Source organism: Protomyctophum bolini, assembly GCF_963924005.1.
Source record: "Protomyctophum bolini genome assembly, chromosome: 2".
In the NCBI taxonomy this organism is placed as follows: Eukaryota; Metazoa; Chordata; class Actinopteri; order Myctophiformes; family Myctophidae; genus Protomyctophum; species Protomyctophum bolini.
The window spans coordinates 11812798-11839176 of record NC_137863.1 but is presented as its reverse complement, the minus strand read 5'-3'; the positions used below and the strand labels follow the sequence as shown (position 1 = coordinate 11839176).

The 26379-nt window shown below is 42.9% G+C and overlaps 1 protein-coding gene across 3 annotated transcripts in view; it reads right to left on the bottom strand.

The window, feature by feature from the left end:
- Positions 1-5335: 5335 nt before the first annotated feature.
- Positions 5336-26379, bottom strand: part of chl1b (cell adhesion molecule L1-like b) — a 68825-nt gene continuing 47781 nt past the window's right edge. For 2 of the 3 annotated variants that reach the window (XM_080781658.1, XM_080781659.1), the window contains exons 13-27: positions 25823-25983; positions 25315-25480; positions 25061-25185; positions 24646-24747; positions 22693-22890; positions 22376-22446; positions 21308-21530; positions 20259-20374; positions 19802-20006; positions 19532-19654; positions 16863-17042; positions 13491-13565; positions 10250-10381; positions 8593-8665; positions 5336-7092 (exon numbers count right to left, since the gene is read on the bottom strand). In XM_080781658.1, coding sequence (XP_080637784.1) covers positions 6885-7092; positions 8593-8665; positions 10250-10381; positions 13491-13565; positions 16863-17042; positions 19532-19654; positions 19802-20006; positions 20259-20374; positions 21308-21530; positions 22376-22446; positions 22693-22890; positions 24646-24747; positions 25061-25185; positions 25315-25480; positions 25823-25983 — 2158 coding nt within the window. In that variant the 3' untranslated portion in view covers positions 5336-6884. The remainder of the gene's footprint in view (positions 7093-8592; positions 8666-10249; positions 10382-13490; positions 13566-16862; positions 17043-19531; positions 19655-19801; positions 20007-20258; positions 20375-21307; positions 21531-22375; positions 22447-22692; positions 22891-24645; positions 24748-25060; positions 25186-25314; positions 25481-25822; positions 25984-26379) is intronic. The other variant, XM_080781660.1, reaches the window with a different exon arrangement.

The following is a 26379-nucleotide window of genomic DNA, read 5'->3' as shown; positions in this document are numbered from 1 at the left end:
AATGAGCATTTGCGCCTGTCGTAGACATGCGCAGAGCAAGTTCAGTCAGGGAACCTCAGTCAGCGCGCCGTCCGTTAATTGGGCCACCGCAGCCAATCACAGCTCACCCCATCTCTCATACCGGCTACTTGAACCAGAGGTTTGCATTCCTCTGCCTTCTTGCTTGCCCACTGCTGCTGTATCAGCGTGCTGCTGTCATACAACCTGCGCTCAATTCTGCTTTATTGTATACTTTGCGCTGCTGTATACAAAGTGCTCACCCACCTCCACCCCAGCTACCACCTGTCGTTTTGGATCTACTGTTTTAGGTACGGGGGGATTCAGAGTCCCTATGGTCGGGACTGATGCGCTTGATCCTGAGTACCTAAAAAGCAGATCCAATACATCGCCAAACCATAATAAATATATTGCATTGATTATCTTATATTCAATAAATATATATATTACATCCTTCTTGAGTTGTCTGACTGAACCTTTAGTCCAGCACCAGCCAGGAACTGGATTTGCGCAAGCCACCTGCATTTTTAGACAACGTAGAAAGGTGTATGCTCAAGCAAATACACTGTGTCGCAAGTTCAGCATGTGTTCTGTACCTGTGAAGATTGCACTTTTTAAGGCATATTGTACATCCTTGTATACTGCTCATTTGTGGTGTCGGTATAAGCAAGCATGTCAGCATGAGAAGACTCAAGGTGGCGTATAATGAGGCTGCTGCTAGGGGCTCCAAGAAGCTCCAGTGCTAGCCATATATTTGTAAGTGTCGGGGCTCCAACTTAATTGCCCTGAAGTTTTAAGAAACTTGATGTATAAATTAAATGTAAAAGTAACCGAGTCAGAAAATGACATCATTACTGCTTTGACTAAACCCGTTTACAGTTCGTATAGATTCTCTTCCAAATTGTGGAAGCACTGGCGGACTTGTCTGCATGTTAGACGTTGAAATATTTATTCATTTATTTTTGAGTGGCCTTACGGAGCTATGTGTGTGGCTGGCTGGCTGGATGCCTGCCTGCCTGCCTGGGTGCCTGCCTGGGTGGGTATGAGCACGAAAATAGCATGGTTGTTTTTCACCACCTGTGCGCAACCTAACGCACAGATTTACTGTACTGTATATACTGTACAGTATGATGATTTCGGGTGTTACTCTACTTACAGTAGAGGGTACAGTAGAGGGACCCCCACACGGTAACTCTGTCATTTCTCAACCGTTTCTGACGTGGGGCGGCTCGCCGGAATCGTTCCTGGGGGTCTGGATGTCCCGGAGACCCCCCGGGGACTCCCCGGAGACCCCTGTAAACCCCCACATGGTAACTGTCATTTCTCTACCGTTTCGGATGCGGGGCGGCTCGCCGGAACCGGGCCGGCACCCTGGCCGTGGTCCTGTGGGTCTGGAACTTCCGGGGACCCCCACACAGAGTTGCACCACTCACTTCACACGGGTGTGATTTTTTATACTGTACTGTTTGTGATTTATAACGTTTTGTTATTTATTTTTATTCTTCTGTGATATATGGATCTCCCTGGTCTGAAATAAAGCATTGATTGATCGATAGTCGAGTAGCGCACTGCACAGGCTGCACAGGCAATATGAAATTATCTCATATTGTGATGGAACTGGCAGAGTTGAACTCAGTAAACTGAGGACAAAAATAGTACCACAAGTGATAATAGTCTCACATTGCGCCACTGTACTGACGCATGCCTGCTTAACAGCGACAAATCTCTAATTGATTCCCGACAGTTTTAGCAATAGAATGAAAGCTGGGAGATTGTCATCATATAGTCTCTTGTTGAGTGAGTGAAGACGTGAATCTACAGTGACGGTAACAGTTAAATATTATGATCTACTTCATGTTAAAATCAGTTCAATAAACGGACACTGGGACAGTGAATTAAGTCTGTATGATTAACAAAGACCCTAGCAACCCCAACCACAGACTGTTTCAGATGATAGTCTGTCAAGTGGTTTCACATCCATAAGGCTAAACCAGGTCAGTACTCAGTAGGGCCCAAAAAAGCTACCTCACACAGGGTTCATCAACGATTGATACTACGAACCTGTCAGGAGGTGGTTTCCAAGTAGGACCCAAATGCGAGGAAGTCAGAATCTTGAACTGGAACTAAGGGTAATTAGACAGAGGTTTGCAGGAGAGCAACACTACAAACGAACAGACTTTGAAACTCAGGATACAAGACAATAATCCAACAGTGAACACAACCAAACACAGGGCTTAAATAGGCACACGATTAACAGGACACAGGTGAAACAAAGAACCAAAAATCAGGGAAGGTGAGACAAGGCAGGAAACTACTACAAAGGAGGACAGGAAACACAAACGCATCACTTCAAAATAAAAATCAAGAACACCATATCATTACTACAAAATAAGTTTCAAGAACAACATACACAGCACACAGAAGGCAGATCCTGACAACCTGTTGCCTGTCTCCGCACGCACACACACACACACACACACACACACACACACACACACACACACACACACACACACACACACACAGTTATCTAGGCACACACAATCACACATGCATGGTGGCATTGATTGATTGATTGAAATCTTTATTAACAGTTTGCAGAATTACAGTACATTTCAAGCACAAACTCAATACAAAGACTGTTAACTGTGAGTGGACGACCCAATTAAGCCTTACACTTGTTTACAACAGGGTCCACATTGTTCAATTCATCAAAACATTTAGAGACAAACAAATAGACACTTCTATGTAGTTAAAGAACAGAACAGGAATTCATCATATAGGAAGCGAAAAGGGAAAAAAATATATATACAGTGAGGGGAACAGGGGGATAAGAGAAAAGAAAACGAAAGACAGAGTGTAGGGCGCCTGCACACAACACCATGCGTTGATGCCATGTGTGCATATGTGCAGGCACCCAACACCACGTCCATACAAAAACATAGTACAATCCATAGTACAAAGACAGAGTGTAGGGCGCCTGCACACAACACCATGCGTTGATGCCATGTGTGCATATGTGCAGGCACCCAACACCACGTCCATACAAAAACATAGTACAATCCAGATAAAAATTCAGCACCCCCCAACACACCCACTATACAATTTAAACACCCCATGCATGTTTGTGAAAGTCCCAAAATACATTAAACCACTAAAGTGGACTCTCGTAATAAATTATTTAACATATTTCAACCTTTATGCCTGTGAGCATTTTTGCAGTGGATAGGAACAAGTTTGTGTCATACTGTCAACTCAAAGTGTCAACAATGCAGACAGGTGGAGCTGGTGGGACAGCTAGTGCCAGTGTTACACCATAATTGATTTGATCCAGTGCCTGTATAATGTAAACCTGCCGGTCCATCATGAAACCATTAATGTCAATGGGATTTTATGCAGCTTCGATAGGTCATCAACTCCGGTGCAACTAGAAATCAACAAGAAATTGGAATGTAACGTGTCAGGTTGTTGCTGGCCCACACTCATTTTCGTAATTCCTTTGTCTTTTGCAAAAGGAATAACTAAAACACCAAGCCCTACATTGATGAATTAATTGTTAATCTCTCTTCATTGTTCTCTCTCTGCCACAGCTTTACATAGCTCGGCTTGGACTGAGCGATGGGATCTTGCGAAACATAATTTCACCCACTCTTTTACATAATATTTCTGCCGCCTGATGAGAAAATGCTGTCCAATGCAAGATACTTACTGTATCTCAGCAAGGTGCCTGTATAAGTGTATCACATGACCTCACATTCGGAATCATTGACCCTAGTCTACAGCTTCCATTCAACTATCTAATAAATGGCAGCACCTGTGCAGAAGCTCAGGTCTGTTCTTTGCTATGGATTCCATTCAATTGATAGGAGCACAATGGAAACACACAAGCCTTTTGATACTGCATTTGGACAAGGATAGATAGGCATAGACATAGAAAGGTAGACGCCTCCTTCGGTTCTGGGGCGTCTGTATCTCGAGAGGAGGCAAGCTTTGGTGACTCGTGCATCACAGAAGGGCGCTGAGCCACGGCCCAGGCCCAAACAGTCTTTTTTATACCTAAAATGGAACCCCCCGCCTCACTTCCTGGAACTATTGCTAACATGCTTTCCCCACAGAAGAAATCACAGAATTATGTGGCAGTGTCACTATACTGTAACTGTATACATACTGTATGTCATCATTGAATACGGTGAAAACATGTTGGATGAGAGTAAATAATTATGAACTGTTCAGTCTTCTTTTCAGTGTTGTGTGGTAGGTACGGTTGTGGAACAAAATGAGAAAACATAATTACATTCATTAGCCAAAAGAAACCAATGCAGCACATTTGTACATTCTTTCAAAGTGCCTTACAGCATCATGAGGGCATACAGTACATTTGTAGTATTACAGTACTCCCCCGGGGGAATAGAACCACTCATCCTGACAGGGTGTCATGCTCATGTCATTGAGAATAGGATAAGTTGATGTATACTGCACACACGCCTGTACAACCATGCCACTGGCTTACAGTACTGTACATAGTCGAGTGATGAGTGATCAAAGAAATGTGTAACCTTGTGACCCACACAACACAAACCCTCATGGTCTGCTTTTAGACACCTAGCTCTATCCTTGATCCAGTCACCATGACCACATTCTTTTTATTTTCCGCCATTCTCAGGTTTTCTCTACAATAACATTAAGCACATGACATGGAGGACTCTATAGCTCCCTAATCCCTAATTGTACTGTTCCGCATGTTTTTACAACATACTACCCATGCCTAACAGAAACAAACTTTTCAGTATTACCCGGATTGCTTCCAAGATTATCGGACTTCCCACACCAACACTTTCTGATATGAACAATAATGCCATCACACGGCTAGCACTCTCAATATCACGTGACACTGATCATCCCCTGTATCGCTTCTTCAACCTCATGCCATCAGGACAAAGATACAGAACCTTACCCTGGAAAAGGGTTCGTTTCAGTAGGAGTTTTGTCCCCTCAGTCATCGCAGCATTAAACAAACTGCCCCGCCGATAGGATGGTTCCTGTACACAGTGGGGAACTCATGTTCATTTTTTCTTTTTGTATTGTCTTGGTGTTATGTTGTTTCTGTACTATGTGCTGCTTTTGTTGTTGGTGTTGAACAGACCTGTGAAAATGAATATCCTTCCGGACAATAAAGATTATTATTATAATCTGGGCATGTCACATCTCAAAATGTAGATTCTGCTTAGATTTACCGGTAAGTCGTATAAGGTCAAGAGATCCTCATGGCAGTAAAAGCAGATGCTTCAGTCTTAATGTTCTATGTAATGTATGGATAATGCAAACCATTACCAAGGCGTAAGAAAGTATAGCAATTTAATGACATCAAAAACACCAATCAACATTCTTAACATGCACATTGCTGTATTTATACAAAAGTTGCAATTACACTGATGGCTGTGTTAATTACTGTTGATGTTAAAATAACACAATAATTATTCTGTGCGACTGATGCAACACTGAATTATGCTATACTGTGAATATCAGGAGAGACAGATTAAAGTAGGCAACGCAATACTGTGAAAAGCAAATTGGAAATGACAGATGATTGTATGCAATGCTGTGCATAGGAGGCTGAGGAATGACAGTCCGGTAACAGAAAAGGGGCTATAATCCATTACAGTTACTATGAAAACAATGTAATCAGATTACTGAATCTGAGACATTAAAAGAAGAGATAGCTACTTAATGCATTACTGAGACGTAAAGTATGTTCAAAGGGCAAATTTACAGACAACATTGGAATGGTGTGTCACCTTAAAGGTTAATTGTGGCTGTACCAGCTGTCGTGAAATCATTCTATATATGAACCAGAATACATTGTCTGTTTACTTAACACTTTATTTGAAAGACTAAGTCATTTCACCCTGTTGAAGGATTCCATGTTAAGTTTGAAGCAGCTAATTAGTCATCCAACATGGATGACTTGGAATGTAACATTAGGCAATACGTTTGGCAGCTTATATTGGAAAGCCCTGAAATAGGCTGTTTAACGACAGTAGCAGTGGTTTAATTCGGCGATGGGTTATATTCCATCAATGTCTTGGACAAAGCTATTAAACAAGGAAAATCGGGGGGAAATTGTACCTTCCAAATTCAAGGTGATATTCAGAATGCAACTTTATTATATATTTTCTGCATTTAACCACCGTCTAAATTACCTTGTTACTAGTACCAGGTATAAAACCTTAAGAAATAAGTTAATAAACAACCAGTACACATATCATATTTAATGGATCCATTTCAAATATAAAATGCCAATAATAATTGATTCAGTCGAAAAGTAACAACTTCATATCCCCACATTTTACTTGTTCGCGACAACATAACATGAGAAACAAGACTGCATAAAATGATGGTGCAATTAGGAATGTGGTTGTTTTTTTCCCCTTACTTTCACATTCATCCAAACTGAATACTAAAATTCCATTTACAAAAACATTATAATGCAAGCGCTCCCAAACGTCTTCATTGTTTTGCAGTAATAAAAAACACTTTGCACATACAATATACAGTATTTATATACAGCATACATTTAGAAATGGCCATTTCTCTTACAACTTGATAAAACGTAGCTTCATAAAATGAGGATGACAGTGCAGTTGACAGTGACGCATTACATTTCACACAAGATGGTGCTCCGTATGGATAATGTCTTCTCCACCGTTATTTGTTCCGCCCCCACACAGCAAACTCCGGAGTGTACATTTAACCCTGAGAGTGTAAAAATGGACCCTTCCATTTTTACACCCTCGGGGTTAAATGTACAGTACACTCCAGACTGTACAGTGTGCTGCCGGACCCAGTGGAAATGGTATTCAGGAAAGGACAGATGATGGTTCAGCTCCTCACGCCGGGGTTTGAACAGTGGCTTTGATCTCCCCGGACACCCGCTTCTCCTTCCGTCCGGCGTACTCCCCAATAAAGGAGCCGTCCTCATTGAACTGAACGTCCTCGTCGCCATAGTCCACCATGCTGTCACCACTCTCCGCCGCTTTCATCTCTCCTCCACTCAGAGAGTGCTGGCTGCCCTTCAGCGGCTTCTCGTCGTTGTCACTGCACAACACGCACAGCAGAGGCATAGTGGATTTTTATTGTGTTTTTTCCATTCCTTTTTAAAAAATCACCTCCTTTCACTCACGACTTCACTCTCTGCACTACAGAATATTATCGGCAAGGACATGGTGAAGGCTGGAGCTGTCAGAGCCCAAGCAATGAGCCTCCATGATTGGCATTAGCATTTACCCTGCCCTGGCCAACGGGAAATAATCATACATATATGCACAAGTCAGGACATTTCTAATTACGACCACTGTTTGCATACCAGTGCAATTGACAAAGAGGTGACGAGGAGAGAAATGGGATATTGATGGGGCCATTAAACTGATGGGGATGTTGAACCTGCTCATGCTGCACCATACTCTATAATGTGCTTTAACTGCTCATGTGTGAGGTTAATATGTAATATGATGATTAACCTAATAAGTGACCAGGAGGAACAAGAGGGAAGTCATTCACAATTTCACATGCATCTTCCACTAAACTCTGTGATGTATTCCAGGGCCACTTTCTAAGTGAACTGTATAGTGACAATTAGAAACTATTACTATTATTACTTGGAGTTGAGGGCAGGTGCGCTACTCGCCAGCACTCACTGGGCCACTTAAGACGTTCTCTCGTCGAAGATTTTGTAGTGGCGTGCAGATTTCTTTGATTGGAGAACGACTCCAGGACTCATACTGCGGGAGAGCATTATGAATTGGACCACTAAAGGATTAATGAAACGAGGGCCCTGATATCACTGCCCCCGAGATGAGATTCTTTCAATTGCGCTGATTGGTTTTAGCCCCCTGCTGTGGGATGGGCAAGCCTTCGCTTAGCTCCATTCAGAAACAAATGGAGACGTCTGCAGCAATGAGGCAGCTCCTCTCTAATGAGACGTCACCTATAGTAGTGACTCACACGAGAACACAGCGCCTTATCACAAGGCCTTTATAAAGGGAGATATTACAACAACACCACAAGGTGTAAAAAGCAACACAGGGTACTCAGCTGCTCGTCATCGACTGCGTTTCCAACAGGACTGTCTGGAGGGGTCTGCATAAAGCTTGTGCATGTGGGGTTGTCTTTCCAATCCAGAAGGAGGTAGAGCCAGAATTATGCAGAGAGGACAACATGGACGTCGCCGACAGGGTCCATGCACAGGGCACTGCCCCATGGATTCTCCATGGAACAGTGCCCTGGAGGCCAGGTGTACTGTAGCTCATCAGCTTAATGGTACACCTCAGTAATGACTGTGCCCAGGGCAGCCCTCCGTGGATTCGTACTGTAGCTGTAGTTCTCAACGTGGGTCCCCGGTTAAGTGATTATTTATCAGCACTATTTACATTTGCACACTCTGGGCGTTAACACTGTATTTTACAGTGTAGATTGAGGTTGAAGAGGTAAAAATAGGTTGAGGATCACTGCTGTATAGGACAGGTCTCATATTGGTGGTACAGTGCATGGGTTACAGTATGGTGGTTAATGAAACGCCACCAGGAGAATTAAGCTTACCTGTATTCACAGAATGTGTCATCATTCATCCCCTGGGACTCTACATCTGGGTGAAGGTCTTCTTTCTCTTTTACTGCTCAGAAGAAGAAGAAGAGGAGAGACGATATCAGTGGATTCCTCCAGAGATGAATAAAAACCATTGAAGAGCACCGTGACCCTTTATTGTAAGGTTGCTTTGAATATGGCCGCTGTCAGGCGGTAAACCTCATATCTCAGCTGTCAGGGAGAAACCACCCAACTCCAAAATGTAATTTTTTCAGGGGAAAAAAGGAAAATAAATAAGTAAATAATAATAATAATAAATGAAGAAAATGTCATGAGAGGTGGTGGAGGCAGCTGCTTTAGCAAACACTATGAGGGTCCAATTGAGTTAAGTAGTTTTGAGTCAAGCGCATGGTGATTTTCATGGTGATTTGCAAGTATGATTTTCATTTGTTCAATATTTTTGAGGGGCACTAGCGCCTCCTATGTCCAGCTTTGAGGGTTTGTGTAAACACAAATGAATGTAATGCACAATCTCTGTAAAGCGCCTTGGATAAAGGCACTATATAAATGCACCATTTACCACAAACGTGTAAACACAAACATTAAAGACACTAGTGTGTAAACACAAACATTGAAGACAAAAGTGAGGACGCAAATTGTGATTGGACACACCCCGCAGCACCCACAGTGTCTCCGGTGGGAAACAAACCCGGGACCTTCTAGCTGTGAGGCGACAGTGCTACCAACTGTCACAAGTTTTTGTTTATACGTATAAAACCAACACATAAACAAAAAAAAAACATCCACCATGAACTTATAGATTGGATATTTTTGCTACTTTTGTTTGACACTGTATAGTATGGTGATGTTGGGCATTAAATCACGGGGGGAAAAAACAAACAAAGAGTTAAAATAGAGATACAAGGTTTCTGCCCGACAGCAATGACATGTTCTGACTCCCAGCACTCCACACTGCTTTAACAGTGTGTATATAATAAAAACGGCACGTTAATTAAAGTGTGCTGACGCTGCTGTGTGTTATGCTTAAAATATTATGTCAGAAAAAGGTTAAAAGGAATGACAGAAAGTGTAAGGTAGAAGAAAGACCGGATGATGAGGAAGACATAATGAGAACACCCCACAGAAACACAGAGCTACAGTATGTTCTTCGGTCTTATTCTGCTGACGTTTTAAGTGATAGCGGGCAAGATGACAACCAGGTGGCCATTAGCTGGTGAATGATCAAAGCTGTAAAAGGACCCTCATGCCCGGAACATTAACACGGTGCTTATGGAATCATTCCCGAGGCGGCTGCCTCATGTAATATTTGCATCCGAGTGTGGACGGCACACTGCTTTGCTTTGTAGTTGCTGCATAAAATAAACAGCATATCAAAGCAATGCAAAATTCAAACGTTGTAGGTATAAATGTATTTTCCTATCAACACACGTTTCCAATTCCCCTGTACACATTTGCATTGAAATGACCCATGGCGTGATGCTTACTCCTGGAAAATACTACGTCTGTTTAAGTGTTCCTCTAATGGAATCCAGAATGATTTGTAATTTCTGTCTTAGCAACAAACAGCTAAATGGGAATATAATAAAACTTGGGGCAGCAATTAGTTAGCATTCAGGAGGCATGGCACGCATACTTGCAAGTGAACACCTACCGGAATACTTCCCTCCTTTATTTCTGTTGACGAAGCAGGCGATCAAGACAATGAGAGTGAGGAGAGCGATGGCACACATCAGGCCAATAAACCAGCCTTGGGTAGATATCCCTCCGTGGATGCTGGCCAGACCTGGAGAGAACAATATACCCAGTGACTTTGACTTGCCTTGGCCTCTCATCGGGATACTTGATTGAATGTTTACATTGACAACGACAAGCTAATGCAAAGGCAGAGGTGGCAGGGGTGTGTGTGCTGCAATAAAGACGTTCCAATATTAATATTAAACAGCTAATCCGCTTGTCTAATTAATCAAGTAAGAAATGCTGTGCAAATCTAATTCCTTTCCGCGAGTCCAAGCAGCAGGCTAAATCAAATCCTATCGACATCAGGGAGGACCACGCGCAGCACCTTGAGTCACTTTCAAGGGCGTGCTGAGTCCTGCACTCTGCACAATTGACAAGTCATTTAGTTGTTGTGCTTTTGTTGAGTTTTGTTTTGGTGTGAGCTCTTTTGCCGTCCCTCCTCACCTTTGGACCTGGTCCTGATAACATCTTCAAAAATACAAGAATTATCAACCCAGTTGTTAGGCATAAGGCGCACAGTGTATTCAGTTCCAGGCTCGAGCCCCTCAATGATGTGGAAAGCCTTTGAGGTGTTTACCGGCTTAGATATCTTCCAGTTACCTGTACCTACACACAGGGTGAATGACCAGGAAGGGTTAGTACTCAGGAGAACACACAAGCAGTAGCATGTACTGTGTATGAAGAAAAACACATGAATGACTATACCAGACAAGACATAACACACAGGGTTATTGATGTTAGTTGTAAGTCTACAGGGAGGATTTCATGACTTTGAAACAAAATCATTGTGACATAGAGCAAAATTGATAGGAAAAGGTAATATGATCTTACGGTTGTTCATATATGCAATATATAACTGTGAATCCTTGTATTCGCTTCCAGGAATCCAGCTGATATTTGCAAAGTTGTCACTAACAGATGAGCTAATATTCAACAGGCCTGGGACTGACAGACAAGATGAGAAGGGAGAAAAATGGCAGAACAGTGTTAGTAGAGGATATAGGATACAGCAGACACTATAGAAGGCCTGGGGTGGGTTATTATACACTGAAAGGGTGTTTAGGCCACACACACACGCGCACAGAAAGATGCACGCATGCACACACACACACGCGAGCACACACGAGCACACACACACACACACACACACACACACACACACACACACACACACACACACACACACACACACACACGCGCGCTGGTATTACTATACTTGTGACGACATTTTAGGACTGCAATCTTTCTAAATGAAAGACCTCATAACTGAAATAGCCAATCTACAAACTCACTACATGTTGCACTGTGACACACTGTGAGCTTTAGGCTGTCTAATACTAACCACTAATAATTTATACATAATAAGCATAAATCTAAAAATCCTTTTTAACTTAAAACAACCATTTCATTGTCAATTTGTACTCATAATGTATTTTTTTAAATCTACTATACCGGCCCTATACAGGTAGGTACAGGTACGTAGGTGTGCACAGACATACTGTATGCATGATGCACGCACGTATGCACGCACGTACAGTACAGTATGCACGCACACACATGCGCGCGCGCACACACACACACACACACACACACACACACACACACACACACACACACACACACACACGTGCGCGTGCGCTTGCGCACAAACACACACACACACACACACACACACACACACACACGCACACACACACACACACACACACACACACACACACACACACACACACACACGCACGCACCATCCATGCTGTTTTTATTCCTGACACTGTAGAAACACATCAATAATGTCTGGAGCAGATGTTAACAGAATGATAATATGAGGATGAGGGAAAGCAGTGATAAGCCATGCCTTAAATGTGAAATAAAAACCAATAGATTCAAAAAGATCAACGGCTAAAGATTATTGTGATATTAAAAGAAGAAAGAAGTGCTGCAGTATTTGTTGCATTTTCTGTGAACGTGCCCTGTGATGTCGGCTGGCCCACATTAAAAACGAATCAACAAATAAATCCTTTAGTGAACGTGAATGTCTTTCATAATCAAGTGCACATTTTTTCATTTATAGTCTGAGGGAATCTGCGAGTATCTGTGCCAAATTTGATCTGTAACTCAGCAGGCAGTGAAACCTCTGTGTCCTGTTCGCTGTAACCCTAAAAAAGCAGCTGAAACTAGAGGTAGAGAACAATTCGCAGAGGTTATTATTGGAAAAGTATATTTTGACAGCAGCTGTCTGGGCTAGTCAACAAAGTACAATCCACTTCATTTCCCTATGGCAAACATGCAAATCTTCAGCCATGTCTCCAGCTCAGGTGCACCGTGCATCATTTGCTCAGGTGATAATTCAGTACACAAGGACACCTGGGTCCATACTGCCCATCCCAATGAGCTCAAATGACACCATCTGACTAATATTGATGGATTAGTCCGTAACTATGGTAATTCCCTTCATTGGCGTTGTAGGACGACTCACAGTGACAGAGGGCCACGCACTAAAAATACCCCGAGGCTGGATGCTGTGTTTTGTCACCGCACTCTTCAGCCCGCTATTAAACGCTGCGGGAAGCAGCTGCTGCCCCAGCAGGCATCTGATGGCCTGAAAGACGCCACTTCAAAGTCAGGAGGCTCTTTAAAACAAGAGACCAGGAAAGAATCTATTCTCATCTAGGAGGTTTCAACAGCTTCCACTTATCCACTTATCCCCGTGTACTGTAAATATCACCCTCCCAGTATGAGCTCACGCCTCTTGCACTTGGCCCAGGGAGGACATTTTGAACCCGTCTGTATTTTCCTCAGCTCAGTTGCTGCTGCCATAGACATTTCCTTGTCCCACAGAGGAGTTTGTTGTTTACCTGGTTGAATATTACATGTAAATGTCAGGTGTCTGTTTAGTCAATACCCGCCGTGTACAGAGTGGACTGGGGCCCAACAGATCAATCAGTGACAATTAGAAATATTTGCCCTTCATTCGAGTGACTACACACTAGAGCTCACACCTTTGGGTCAGGATATGGATGTTGTTGCATTGAATATTTAATTTTACATCTGGTGGGACTACAGCAATCATTAATAGATTATTCTTTTCTCCTTCGTACATTTCCTCCTATAACCACTTCTTCTGTGGCTTGTGTTTGAATGTGAAGCAGCTATACCTATGGTGGAACGAGTGCTTGGTTTGGCCACAGGGGACCTTGTGGTGCTTGGAGGTGAGGGGAAGGCTGACTGGCCTGAAAAAGGAAGACATAGCTTGTGGTTATCAATTTGGAGAAGAGGCATATGAAGCTACATGCTAGCGGGGAGTTAGGGTTAGCACACACTTCAACTACAGAGGCTTAATTGTGGTCTAAAATTAGTAACTATTTGAGAGGACTACAACATCTACTGTACCAACAAACAAAATATTACCGTAAATACTATCTACACCCATGCATTACAGTATGTCAAGGGGCTGCTGTTTTACAAGCAGATAAAATTACAGGCTGACAAATAACTGCTGAGCTTCACAGGAATGGGGTTAATAGAATTGCGGTTGAAGCTGCACCATAGCAAGTCCGAACTAATTTAAGATGAAGGTGAAATTGGAGCTATCTAGTGAGTTCACACTGTTGAGGAAACCATTGTATACAAGAATAGACTGTCTGCAGTTTTGCTACCAGCTGTGTTGTGTGCACAAGACAATAAACAACTTGAACTGGCGTGTCCAGTCTGTGCACACAATATTTCACACCAGACTGCAGGATTAGGATAAATTAGTTGTTAACAACCTGCTAAAGAGGAGCTTCAGTGTGTGGACTCAGAGTGTGCAGTGTTTTTGGCTAGGTAATGTTCAGAGCTCATTTATAGAGAATTAAAACCATTCCCAAGCTTTCTCGAATTCGTCCATTAACAGCAGTCAGTTAATGAATATTAATGACTAATAATAAGAAGTTAAAACTGGAAACGGCATGTGAGTTTAAAGACCAGAAAGAGGCACAGAGAGGACTTGAATAACAAGAGTTGAGATATTGTCAGTGTAAATACTGGTACAGGTGTGTTTATAGATACTAAGGAATGATCAAAATAAATGACAATTGCTAAATGATGGGACATTAATGTCTAGCTTGAGCTTGAGCATACATAATGACACGCAGAGAGGATAGATGGTTGCTGCCCTTCCTGGGTTTAGCTCTTAAAGCATCATTTGTTTCCTCTGTGTGAGTTCCACATATGACACTAAGTATGCTGTTTCTAGGATAAAAGTCAATATTAATTTACAGAGTCACTAATGAGCCAAGATTAATATGAAGTTATAATTAGGTTACTCATTAACATAGCTATTGCAGAGAAAGCCACAAACTTTATCTAGAAAACAGTTGACATTTTGCTAATGGAAGTAGGCACCCGAGTGCTCTCTGCTGATGGCAAGGGCAAACAGTAGACAAGGTTAATAATTCATCAATGACTTTATCGTTCTGTATTCCTGAAGTAATCTAGTGTGTATGAATGTGTCACACCTGTTCACACAGCCCATGAATCTACCCATGCAAGCTAACTAGCTCACACAGCTACAGTAATTAGAGCCGACTGCTTAAACGTGTGGCATACCAACACAGCATTTACATTCATCTGAAATATTATGTATGTGATTCCAAGTCAAATGGTTAAGGTCATGAATGAAGGGTATCATGCCGTACATTTTTGACACACCTGTATGGCAAACTGCGACCCATAATATGCGTGTTGGTAATGCCATGGTTATGTACAGTGTGCTTGGCTGTTTTAGTTGCCTGAAGCCTATTTCATACTTTGTCATACAATGGTGACATTGGTTGTCACAGACGTGAGACAAAATATAAATGAGACTTAACCCTACATACAGACTAGAGCCTGACAGATTTATCAGACAGGCTCTACAACAGGCCTCTACAGTACATACTGAAGAGGAGGTTGGAAACCGTAGCGGAAGCTGCAGGAGACGAAAACAAACACAAAGAAAAAGCAATGCATAGCAAAGCAGACATGGTGGAATTGTCTCATCTGCACACACCTGTGTGCACACATGCATAATATTAAACATCCTCACACGCACATGCACATTTGTAATGAAAAGCAAGCTATGTAGCACACGGAGAAGAGCCTTAGAGTAATTAACATGATACAGCAGCAAGGCAGTGGAAAAACAAAATGATGGTAGCACAGCTAAATGTTCACTACTAATGTGTCTCCCTCGTGTATGTAACAAGAGACCTACAAGACGCCATGTCAAGGATATTACACCAATAAGAGCCACACAATATGATCAATTCTTCTGAGCTAAGATACAAATAAACAACTACAGGGTCAAGATTTCTTTCTGTGAATTGATAATTCTCGATTTATATTTTCCAATGCAAGTAAAAGCAATAGGCCTAGTTATTTCTGCTAACAGACCATACATAGGTAGGTACTACAATACCATGAACAAACTGTGTTCTGTTTCTTTTTGTTTCTTTCAATTAGAATCATCAATCATGAGCACAGAGCAAGATAAAATTAAAAAAAATATATCTTTCTAAGTCTCAGTCTAAGGAGTATTACTTCTTTTTCTATACGGTGAGCGAGTCTTTTCCTGTCAAAGTTTCCCTTATGTTTTTGAAGTTTGAAGAGAAAATAAAAAATAAATAAAAAAAGACGAAGAAAGGCAGTTTTCTCAGTGCTTCAATTATAATAAAACGAAATATAAAGGTAATTGAAGCCCACTCAAGTGTATCTGTTTAGTTCATGAAGTCTTTTGTTGTGCTTTACTGGCACTTCGCTAAATCTGTATGCATTTTACCGTTTCATTTGAATCTAATTATATTGTTTGTTTCTGAGCCCAGAGTCTCATCAACACCTTAACGTGGATGCTGTGATAGTTGAGGCACCGTATGAAGTCTTCAACTAAGTCATTAAAATGGAAAATTGAACAAAAGATTACATGCAAGAGATCAGCCCATTTTGATTGCTTACTGAATCTAGCAACACCTTCGTGATTACACGATTCAATATGAAAACCTTCTGTTTCCTCTGCTCAAAGCATTTTCTCTTTTAGCTGATTGTTTCATACCTCACGTTCTCCTTCCAATCAATAAGCACTTGCTCTTTCATGACAGTGACAAATGAAAACCTCTACCACCCCCGTACGAAATTGTGTTCATCCACAAAAAATACTTACATGGAGATATGAAAATCTTGGCCAAGCCTATATCATATTCTGCCAGTTCAATGCTATTTGATAACACTGAAACGGCATTGTCACCTACTTCACTTAACCTAAATTCAGCCCCCCCCCCCCCCCCCCCCCCTCAGGGCGCCTTGTCCCATCTCTGCACAGACACGCCAATGTTCCTCCATTAAACACACACCTTAAGTATGCTCACAACACTACACACATACCCACAGCATTCATGCGCACATCCCATCCAGCTATGTTCAGCTTACTGTGTATATGTGTGTGTGTGTGTGTGTGTGTGTGTGTGTGTGTGTGTGTGTGTGTGTGTGTGTGTGTGTGTGAGAGAGAGACTTACGTGCTTCTGGGGTGGTGGTGCACTCCTCGCTGACAACAGGTCCACAGCCGGCACTGGTGCAAGAGCGCAGGTAGAAGTTGTACCTGCTCACGGCGTCCAAGTCACGCAGGATCCACTTTGTGGTGGCAGGGTTACTGATGTCTACCGTTTGCAGGGGACCAACGTCATCTGTGTCGTTAACTAACAAAAATCAATAAATACATTGGAAAAATACGTTAGGATTAGGTCCGGCCATGTCGTTCAGTGTGGACAAGTAGCTGTGGTCCACAGCGTTAGAAGGGGTTCTCCTTAACGCTATGTTACTTTTGAGCCGTTGTGCGCACCTCCCGGTAGAGCAGACTCTTGTCTGTAGTAAAAAATACAAAAATACACTTTAGCTAAAAAACAAAAGGGTTTAGAGGAGTTGAAAGCCTACTTCCCTTAGTGGGAAAGAATCGAAAGTGCCATACACATAGTGTTAAGGAGGATCAGAGCTAGTGGAGAAGCATCAGTAATTGGGTTGAGAGCAAACTGATGGATTACCCTTTAGGAACAATCTGATGGACGGACTCTTTTCAAAATAATCTACATTTATAATGTGTTAATTTGTATGCAAGTGAGTTTAACCAATACCCCCCCACTCACACGCACACGCACACGCACACACACACACACACACACACACACACACACACACACACACACACACACACACACACACACACACACACACACACACACACACACACACACACACACACACCTCCCACCCCACTTCTGTTCTAGGTCTGGTATATGATGCTACAAACTGGCCTTTCTGTGAAACCTTGTGAGATGTGAACTTAATGATGGCCATCTGAAAACAGGCGTAGCGTTGGAACAGCTGTGCTACACTGTTGAGATTCCTCTGGTGTCGCTGATGCCATGCTGACAGCTGGCTGCATTATCCTCAACATTTCACACATGACTTCTTTCAAGGGGACTTAAAAGGGGAGGGGGGGGGGGGGGGAAGAAAAAAGTTCTATTTCAAAGAGTCCATCAGTTTTATCGTGCTGGCTGGCACAACGAAAACGTCTCTCTTGAAATACTGTGGGACATTTTGGCCCTTCTGTGCAGTCGCAGAATCAAACTCAATTAGCTGGTATAAATGCAGCACAAAGCTTAGTCAAGTCATCGAGCCTCATCGTGGCTTTTGTTTAAAGACACACGAACACATGCAATCTGGTGGGTGATGGAGTCTGCTCTGGATGGGATCGGGTCACTAACACTACGCCTTAACAGACTGTGACACAGTGACCTTGGTTGGTCAGCCCCTACTGAGCCATAATCATGACACGCAGGCCAGTGGACATTAACCTGACATGTTTCCTATATAACGTTCTGACCCCATTATGACCCCAGCCCGTTAGAACTACACAATGATTTTTGTCTTGGCTACGGACCATGGGTTACACAATTAGACAGTGAGCCAAAGATCCACCTCCTTGCTTTCAGACTCTGAAAAATACCGTACACTACGTCATATCCCGCACAACGGCAGGATTTACTCCATGAAACTGTGCAGTTGATCAGCTCTCTGCTATGAAGTCACTGCTCTCATGTGAGAGAATGCTCTTTTGTTGAGAAGGTGCAAGTTAAATGAGAGGCTAAAATCAAATGCATTGTAAACTGCATCAAACAGGACAACAATATCTCCTAGTGGTAGAATGGGGGCATCACCAGGAGCAATCATTATTTTCATGTAATTTAATTTTTTCTCAACTGATGCTGAATTTGAGTAGAATCTTAGGTTACATATAGCCACCTGGCCAAATATTGTTTAGATCAGTGGTTCTCGTCGGGTCCGGGGACCACCAGGGGTCCAAATGGACTATAAAAGGTCTGTAACAAGTCTGTAAATGGACCTGTGAGGGGTCCATTTGGTTCATTTTTTACACACAGGTTTAAATGAACCCTATGCATTTTACAATGTAGATTTGGGTCCCACTGTACACACTCTGAAAGACCCATAGCCATCCATTTGGACCCATGCTGGGCCCCGGACCAGACTTTGAGAAACAGAGGTTTAGATGATCTAGTTACTTCTGTTCGCCATGAGCAAGAATACTTTGTCGTGATTCCATTGATTCTCATTGTATGGACAAACACCAGATCTTACAATCACCTTCCTTCTACTTACTGCACAGTACATATATTTGGGAAAGTGAACTGGCTGTATTCATGGTATATTATTACCTGGCTTGACAGGATCTTTCTAGCGCAACAAAAATATATTGGTCAATACCGTAGCTGCCGCAAGTAGTAGAAATACCGTATAGGTGCAACAGATCAAGTGGTATTAATATTTGGACTTGGAAATCATGCCCAAGTAGCTTTTAATGACATTCGGAGATCGGGTGAACCATAGATACAGTAGGTCACGGGTGAACCATAGATACAGTAGGTCACGGGTGAACCATAGATACAGTACTGTAGGTCATGGCCCATAGACACAATGGCACTTATTGCTATGGGTGCCACCGTGCCAAGCAACTACAGCTACAACGATTCCATATTGAACAATTGCATCACATAGTCTCCCAGGGATTGATCACTTCCTCCTCTGTATTTGACATGGAAGCACAGTGTTGCTGTGAATGCAAATATCCAATCTATACTTTTCTTTTCCTACAGGGTGGATGGATACATACTCAGCTGATAGTCCAGGACGTAGCCAATGAGAATTCCATTAGGCTCCAGTGGAGGGGCCCAGGCTAGAGCCACTGTGTGCTTCTGTATGTCTGTGACCCTGAAAACAGGATTTTTCTCAGGAACTGTGGGAGCAAAAAAGGTAATACACACAGTGAGGAGTAGAATTCTGCAGCCCCAGTTTCTTTGACCATTTTTTCCCCTCAGCCCTGCAGTAGTACTAAATCAATAAGTTCCATGTTGTTTCTGCACAACCTGCTCTACAATCCTACCTCCCTCCGGTGTTTTGAACTTCACGGGATGGCTGCCGGGCCCGCTGCCCCGTCCGTTGAAGGTCATAACAATGAGACTGTACTCGGAGAAGGGTGTTAGCCCCGGTATCACAGCGTGGCTCCGGTCCCCGGGGAACGCCATCATTTGCTTGTTACCGTGACTGTTCTTTGAGTCGGCCAGGCTGCGTAGACGCCACCAGTTTACCTACAACACATGGGACGCACACAGCATCACCAGGCTTAACGCCGGCTTTCACAGAGCAAGTCCACAGACCATACATGGAATAAATCACTGAATGAGTTATGTATTTTTGCTGATGGTCTGTGAGAGGGGAACATTGAGCTGCCAAAGGAAGAGAGACAGAGTGGGGCAGAGGGGTGAGAACCGTTAGAGCAAGGTCGGGGTCGTTCCTTTTAAACTGTGTCTAAAAGCAAGGGGATGTATTTGAGGTATTACCTTGTAGCCTCCCAGATGTCCGTGCAGTGTGTCCTTGTGTACACGTTCCCAGCTAACCTTGACCACGGAGTTGTTCATCACCTCTACAGCTACATCATCCGGCGCGGCAGAAGGAACTATAGAGATAAACACACACATATAGTTTATACAGGTATGGACGCATGCACACGTGCACATGTGTGTACGCACGCACGCACGCACACAATATGGAAGGTTGTCTTGCTTGTTGCGACCACTAGTCATCAAGCTAAAAACCACAAAGCTACATAGAGCACATATAACGCTCAACAGAGACAGATACAATGGGATGTTACTACCTATTTAAGACCTATCCAGGATTTACAGGGGTCAAACAAAGATTCTAGTTATAGCAATCAAGGGGGACTATAACACGGTACAATCAGACCATGGAACTAAAAGGAGCATGTTCTGTCATCACATGGCATTCATTGACAGCAGAGAGAGAGAGAGAGAGAGAGAGAGAGAGAGAGAGAGAGAGAGAGAGAGAGAGAGAGAGAGAGAGAGAGAGAGAGAGAGGAGGGGGGGGGGGGGGGGGTTGGGGTGCGTGACCTGTGGTTAGATCCTGGGGACATCTCCAAAAGAAAGCTACAGATCAGAGATGACAGATCAAATAAAGTATCTCTACAAAATGACTGACAATGACTTAAAAAACATTGGATTTTTAGAACACAAAAAGCAATACATAAAATGTGAACATACTGTAAAGCCTGATTTATGCTTTGTTATATGATGGAGTAGCACAGGGAAAAAAATCAATCTACAAAGGGCTTGTGCTGTAGATATGAAACAACATCGTGCAATGGGAAAGGAAAGGAAAGGAAAGGAAAGGAAAGGAAAGGAAAGGAAAGGAAAGGAAAGGAAAGGAAAGGAAAGGAAAGGAAAGATCTCCTGTTCCCCGGGGAGTGGAAATTGCTTATACAGCTTCAACCAGGAACCAGCTGATTATGAGCCCACAGAGGGAGATGTTCAATTAAGCCTGATACTGAGTGATATAATATTGCAACAGGTAAGTGAAGGGCGTCACTTACAGTCCTCTCCCGAGTAGCCGGTGACTACGTTGGGCTCCGGGCCCCAGCCCTGGTGGTTCCGGCTCTGTATCTTGATCTCGAAAGGGACAAAGGTGGGCGTGTCTTTCACTACAAACGAGTGTCTCTTTACCACGTGTTCCTGCCAGTCTCCCTCCACATCCTGACGCCTGTAACTCAGCTTATACTCCAGACCAGGGCCATTGTGCTCCATGGGCAACAGTGGCTGTGTGATGGACAAACAAAAATAATTGAATTATGACTTTCATCAACATCGATAATAGGTTACATAGTAATGTACATAATAAAATACCTGTATGGGTCCATTTGGGTGTTAAATGTTATTTATTGTTTTTAATCACTTTTTATTGAAATAGACAGTACATTTTCCAACAGCTTCCGTATGATTATTATTATCATTATTATTATCAGTATTTGATTCTAGTACAAACAAAACAAAACAAAACAAAACAAAAAAATCATGGGACAATTGTTCCAGTGCAACAAAATAAATCGTGGATACAGGGTATGCGGATGGAGAACACCCCACACAGAGGAAGGTCAGACCATGAGAAATAGAATGTGATACCACAAAAACTGTTATCCACAAAAAGTAAATCATTAACAGTGAGACAACTCATACATCTTGGATCTGGGGCTATCATGGCAGGGCAACCAGATAATAAGTGAGGGAGAGATTCATCTTTTTACAATAAAGCAGGATGTATTGTTGTATTGTGTAATAAAAGAAAATCCCCTTTTCATAGCTTTCCCTTTCTCTTTCTAATCAAAGCAGCACAATGGCGGCTTTCACTGAAAAATCATTCAGAGTGATCCCAGAAAATAGCTTTTCTGAATATGCGAACCACAGAATAAAATTTCAAAGGGACATATTTCTATTTCATAAATTTCTATTGAGCATTGATAAAACTTTGCGTCAGTTCCCTCTTAGGGAAGAGAAATGCTTTGATTTCCAAAAACCGCTGCAGATTGTGTATAATTCAATATGCTGAGGTAGCCCACATTACAGTATATGGAAAAGGGATATTAAAGGTCCATGCTTTTTCTTACCTCCCAGTTGATATCCATTTCATTGGGCATGCGACCTTCGATTTTGATATTTTCAGGGTTCTTGTCAGGGGCTGTGGAGGAAGAAGAGCATAGATTTTGTCGGCACGACAGTTATTAGTTGTAAGAGATGACTAGTGATATGCACACCACAGAGACCGGAATTTCAACAAGAGGGGGAATCAATTATCTCCTAGATGTGAGTATAAAGTACATAAGGATCACAGAGTTCAGACAGTAGCCGTGGTGACAGTGGGACCTCATCACAGGCAGGGTCATAAAAACAATATGAGAGACAGGAGGGTGTCGGTGACACAGACCTGCCGCCGGCGTTTTGTATCTCTCTGTGGTCTCGCTGGGACGTCCCCTGCCCACGGCGTTGACAGCAGACACACGGAAGCGATAGTCAACGTGGCCGTGGAGCTTCAGCACGGCCGAGCCGTGGTTCCCAGGTACTCTGAGCAGCTCCTTCCAGTTTCCCGGCTCCCACTGGGTCTCCTCATAGTCAATAATGAACTCTGTTGACAGGTGGGGAAAATCAGTCAGTCCACTGTCACTCAGTGCCAATGAATCGCTTATCTAGCTACCCACCAGCTGTGCAGCAAACTCCTCAGCCCCAGCTTTGGGCACGCACGGACAAACCGTTTATTTATGCTCGGACAAATCAATCCTAGATCCACAGATTTCGGCAAATTTAACATGCATAACGAAGTCTGCTTCTGTCTAGAATTATATGCAGCCAAAAGAAACTGTTCCCCCCAAATCCGTCTCAAACATGCATTCTACAATGGGACTCCGTACCCAAACTCAAAACTAACCGTAAAGAATGGTTGACCTCAAAATGTAGGCCTTAGTAGAACATCCTAGCAACCTCTGTCCCCTGCCCCACTGCTGTATTTTATTGTATTCATTCATTAGTGTTTCAAAGACTTCTCCTTCGCCTACTGGGAGTGTGCACATGAAGCAGAGCTCCAAAATGACGGATATGTCACGTGCACTTTGTGATTACGGAGGTGTAGTTTTGATGCTCTCTGAATCCGTGCGCTCCGCTCTCACTGAACTGACACCTTGCGCGGGTCAAATTTGTTTCCCCGGATATTGCAATGCAGTTATCTGATCCCATGTCAGTGTAATCATCGTAGTACTTCATGCTTTTCTCTACCGATAAGCGCTGAGCAAGGGTCTTTTCGGATCTATTTAATGATAAACAGACCCGAAGTCCAAAATAATAGAACTGGAACTGAACTCAAAGTGATTATGGTAAAACACGGATCCGGACCCGTACGGGTCGTGGGGTCCTGTTGGGTATTTTCTTGGTAATCAAGGGACCCATGAAGAGCTCTAATGAAAAGTTTCATACTGAGCGTTCGAGTGGTGTCCGAGATTCTGTGCTGCCACACTATCAAAAAAGCTGTGCACGTTCCCTGCTGCGCGCAGCTTCAAAACCGGGTTTTTAGACAGCTGGTGGATGGGAATTAAGCTCCACCTCCGTGGACGATTGACACGGAGGAGAGCGCTTCCGGGAAGCTGGCCGCCACGCAAGTGGTCCGCGGAAGTGGAGCTTCTTTTCCGTCCACCAGCTGTCTAAAAACCCGGTTTTGAAGCTGCGCACAGCAGGGAACGTGCACAGCTTTTTTGATAATGTGGCAGCACCCATAGACATTATGGTTCACTTTTATGGACACGTTCAGGGGCGGAAATATAATCTCCACATCCCAGTCTTTCGTCTTGGCGGAGATAGGAATTAACACTTCTCTCAACAATGTGAGACATTAATACATTATGAGTAATGTTCATTATCTAACACATTATTGTAACAACATTATGCAAAAATATGTCATTATGTTATTCACTCATGATTTTATTACATTATGAGCTGGTTATTATATTATGAGCTTTTATTACATTAAATTATTACATTATGAACCGTTATCACAATTTGACTTGTTAATACATTGACTCGTTTTATGTACCCATTCTACATACTGTGAATAAACTTTTCAATCAATTCGATCAAAAACGCTTTGTGAACTTGCTACACATTGCTATACATCCAGAGACAATACACAGTAAAATAGTAGCCTATTACTCCATAGTGTAACTCTGAGAGTGTACAAATGTAACCAAATGGACCCTTACGGGTTCTTTGGTTACATTTCCAGACTCTCAGAGTTAAATGAACACTAAGGACTTGACTGTGTAGCACACTGGACAGGGTGGTCCTATTACCACATCCAGAGACAATGGCATGGTGTGCAGGGTGGTCCTATTACCAGTAGTTGAGCTGTTGTGATCATCCCCAGGGATCCATTTCAGTTTCACGCTCCTGCCCTTGTGTTCAGACAACACCAGGTCCTCTGGTGCACCAGGGACATCTGAGAAACAGCATGACAACATGGGTTTGATAAAGCAAAGGTATAACACTGTGGAGCAGAGATGACACATGAACGAACAAGCTTTCAAAGGAAATAGTCTTCAGTGTCTTGACGGTGTGGAACAGAGCTCTAGAGCAAAGCCATCTGCTTATCCATATGCAATGTGGGAGCGATGCATCGACTATATTAGAGCCAGACTGATGTATCGGTGAAATGTCGGTTTATATGTGAGGAAGTCACATTGTTTTGCACAGGGAACACGGTCTAGGAGCGTTGGGTCTTATTGATTTTAATTTTTGATCCATTTGCTCACCTAAAACAACGATCCACGCCCAGGCAGTGTCTTGGTCCACCGGCGTCCTAGCCACACATGAGTACCTTCCCTGGTCACTGTGGCTTATGTTGACGATCTGCAGAATGCCATTCTCCACCAAGTACCTATTGACGGCCAGGATGCAGAGACACAGTATTGACCCAGGAAACCTAAAAGTAAGCGAACTTTCCGGCTAGGATTAGACCGCAGCGCCACAAAAAAAAAAAAAAGAGAGAGAGAGAGCCGTCTCCTACCTCGAATTCTCTGTGTGGTTGAGGGCTATTGCCATATCATCTTTTTCCCACAGGATCTCAAAGTCATCGCTGAAGGACTTGTCGTACTCTGCCAGACATGAGAGCTGGGCCGTGGTACCTATTAAGATGTGCTGGTCCTCCGGGGGTACGTCTATTCTAGTGGGATCTTAGATAGAGGGAATATACATTAGTTACCTGTTAAGCCATTCTGACCTGAGATCAGATTCTATACGAGGTTTCCACTGGACACACACTGGGTCTGATTAACCCATTCTGACCTGAGATCAGATTCTAAAAAAATGTCAGTCGTTCTTCGATTTTTCAAAAATAGCAGACCTACAAGCTCGTATCGCGCCACTCGGTGGCGCGATATGAGTTTGTAGATCTGCTATTTTTCAATAGCTAAAGCATAACATGATGCTAACACCAAAATGGGTGCCCGGTCAGAATGGGTTAAGGCCTCTTTGGCCTGCGCAAACACATACATTATTATTATTATTATTATTACCTTTAACAAAAAGCATGGCATCAATAGCGGAGTCTCCTTCTGTGTTTCCAGCGTAGCACGTGTACTGTCCCATGTCTTCTTTCGCCACACTGTCGACTTCCAATGAACCGTTGTTGTGGACGGTGAATCTTGGTCCTTCCACTGTGGAGTCATCCTTGCTCCTGTAAAACAGTGATATAGTCAAACCTTTTCATGTGTTTGGCCCTTGGCCTTTCACCTTTTGTTTTTGAATAGCAGATCAACAAGCTCACAACACGTTGTGTCGCAAAGCGTGTTGTACATACATTTTCCATTGTACATGTGAGCTGGTTGTTCAGCTATTTTCAAATAGTCGAAAGAACGGGTAAAAGTGGTTAAACAGATTTTTAGACAATTTTAACTATCTTTGCTGGGGACCCCCTGGGACCCCACTTTGAAAATCACTGCTGTACATAAACTAATTTAGGTCTGCAGACACTGCAGATGTTCGTAAGCACAATAATCCAATACAAACACAAATACAAGTTGGTGAAGAGAACGGCATGAGGTTCTGTGATCACCATTGTGTCACCATTTAA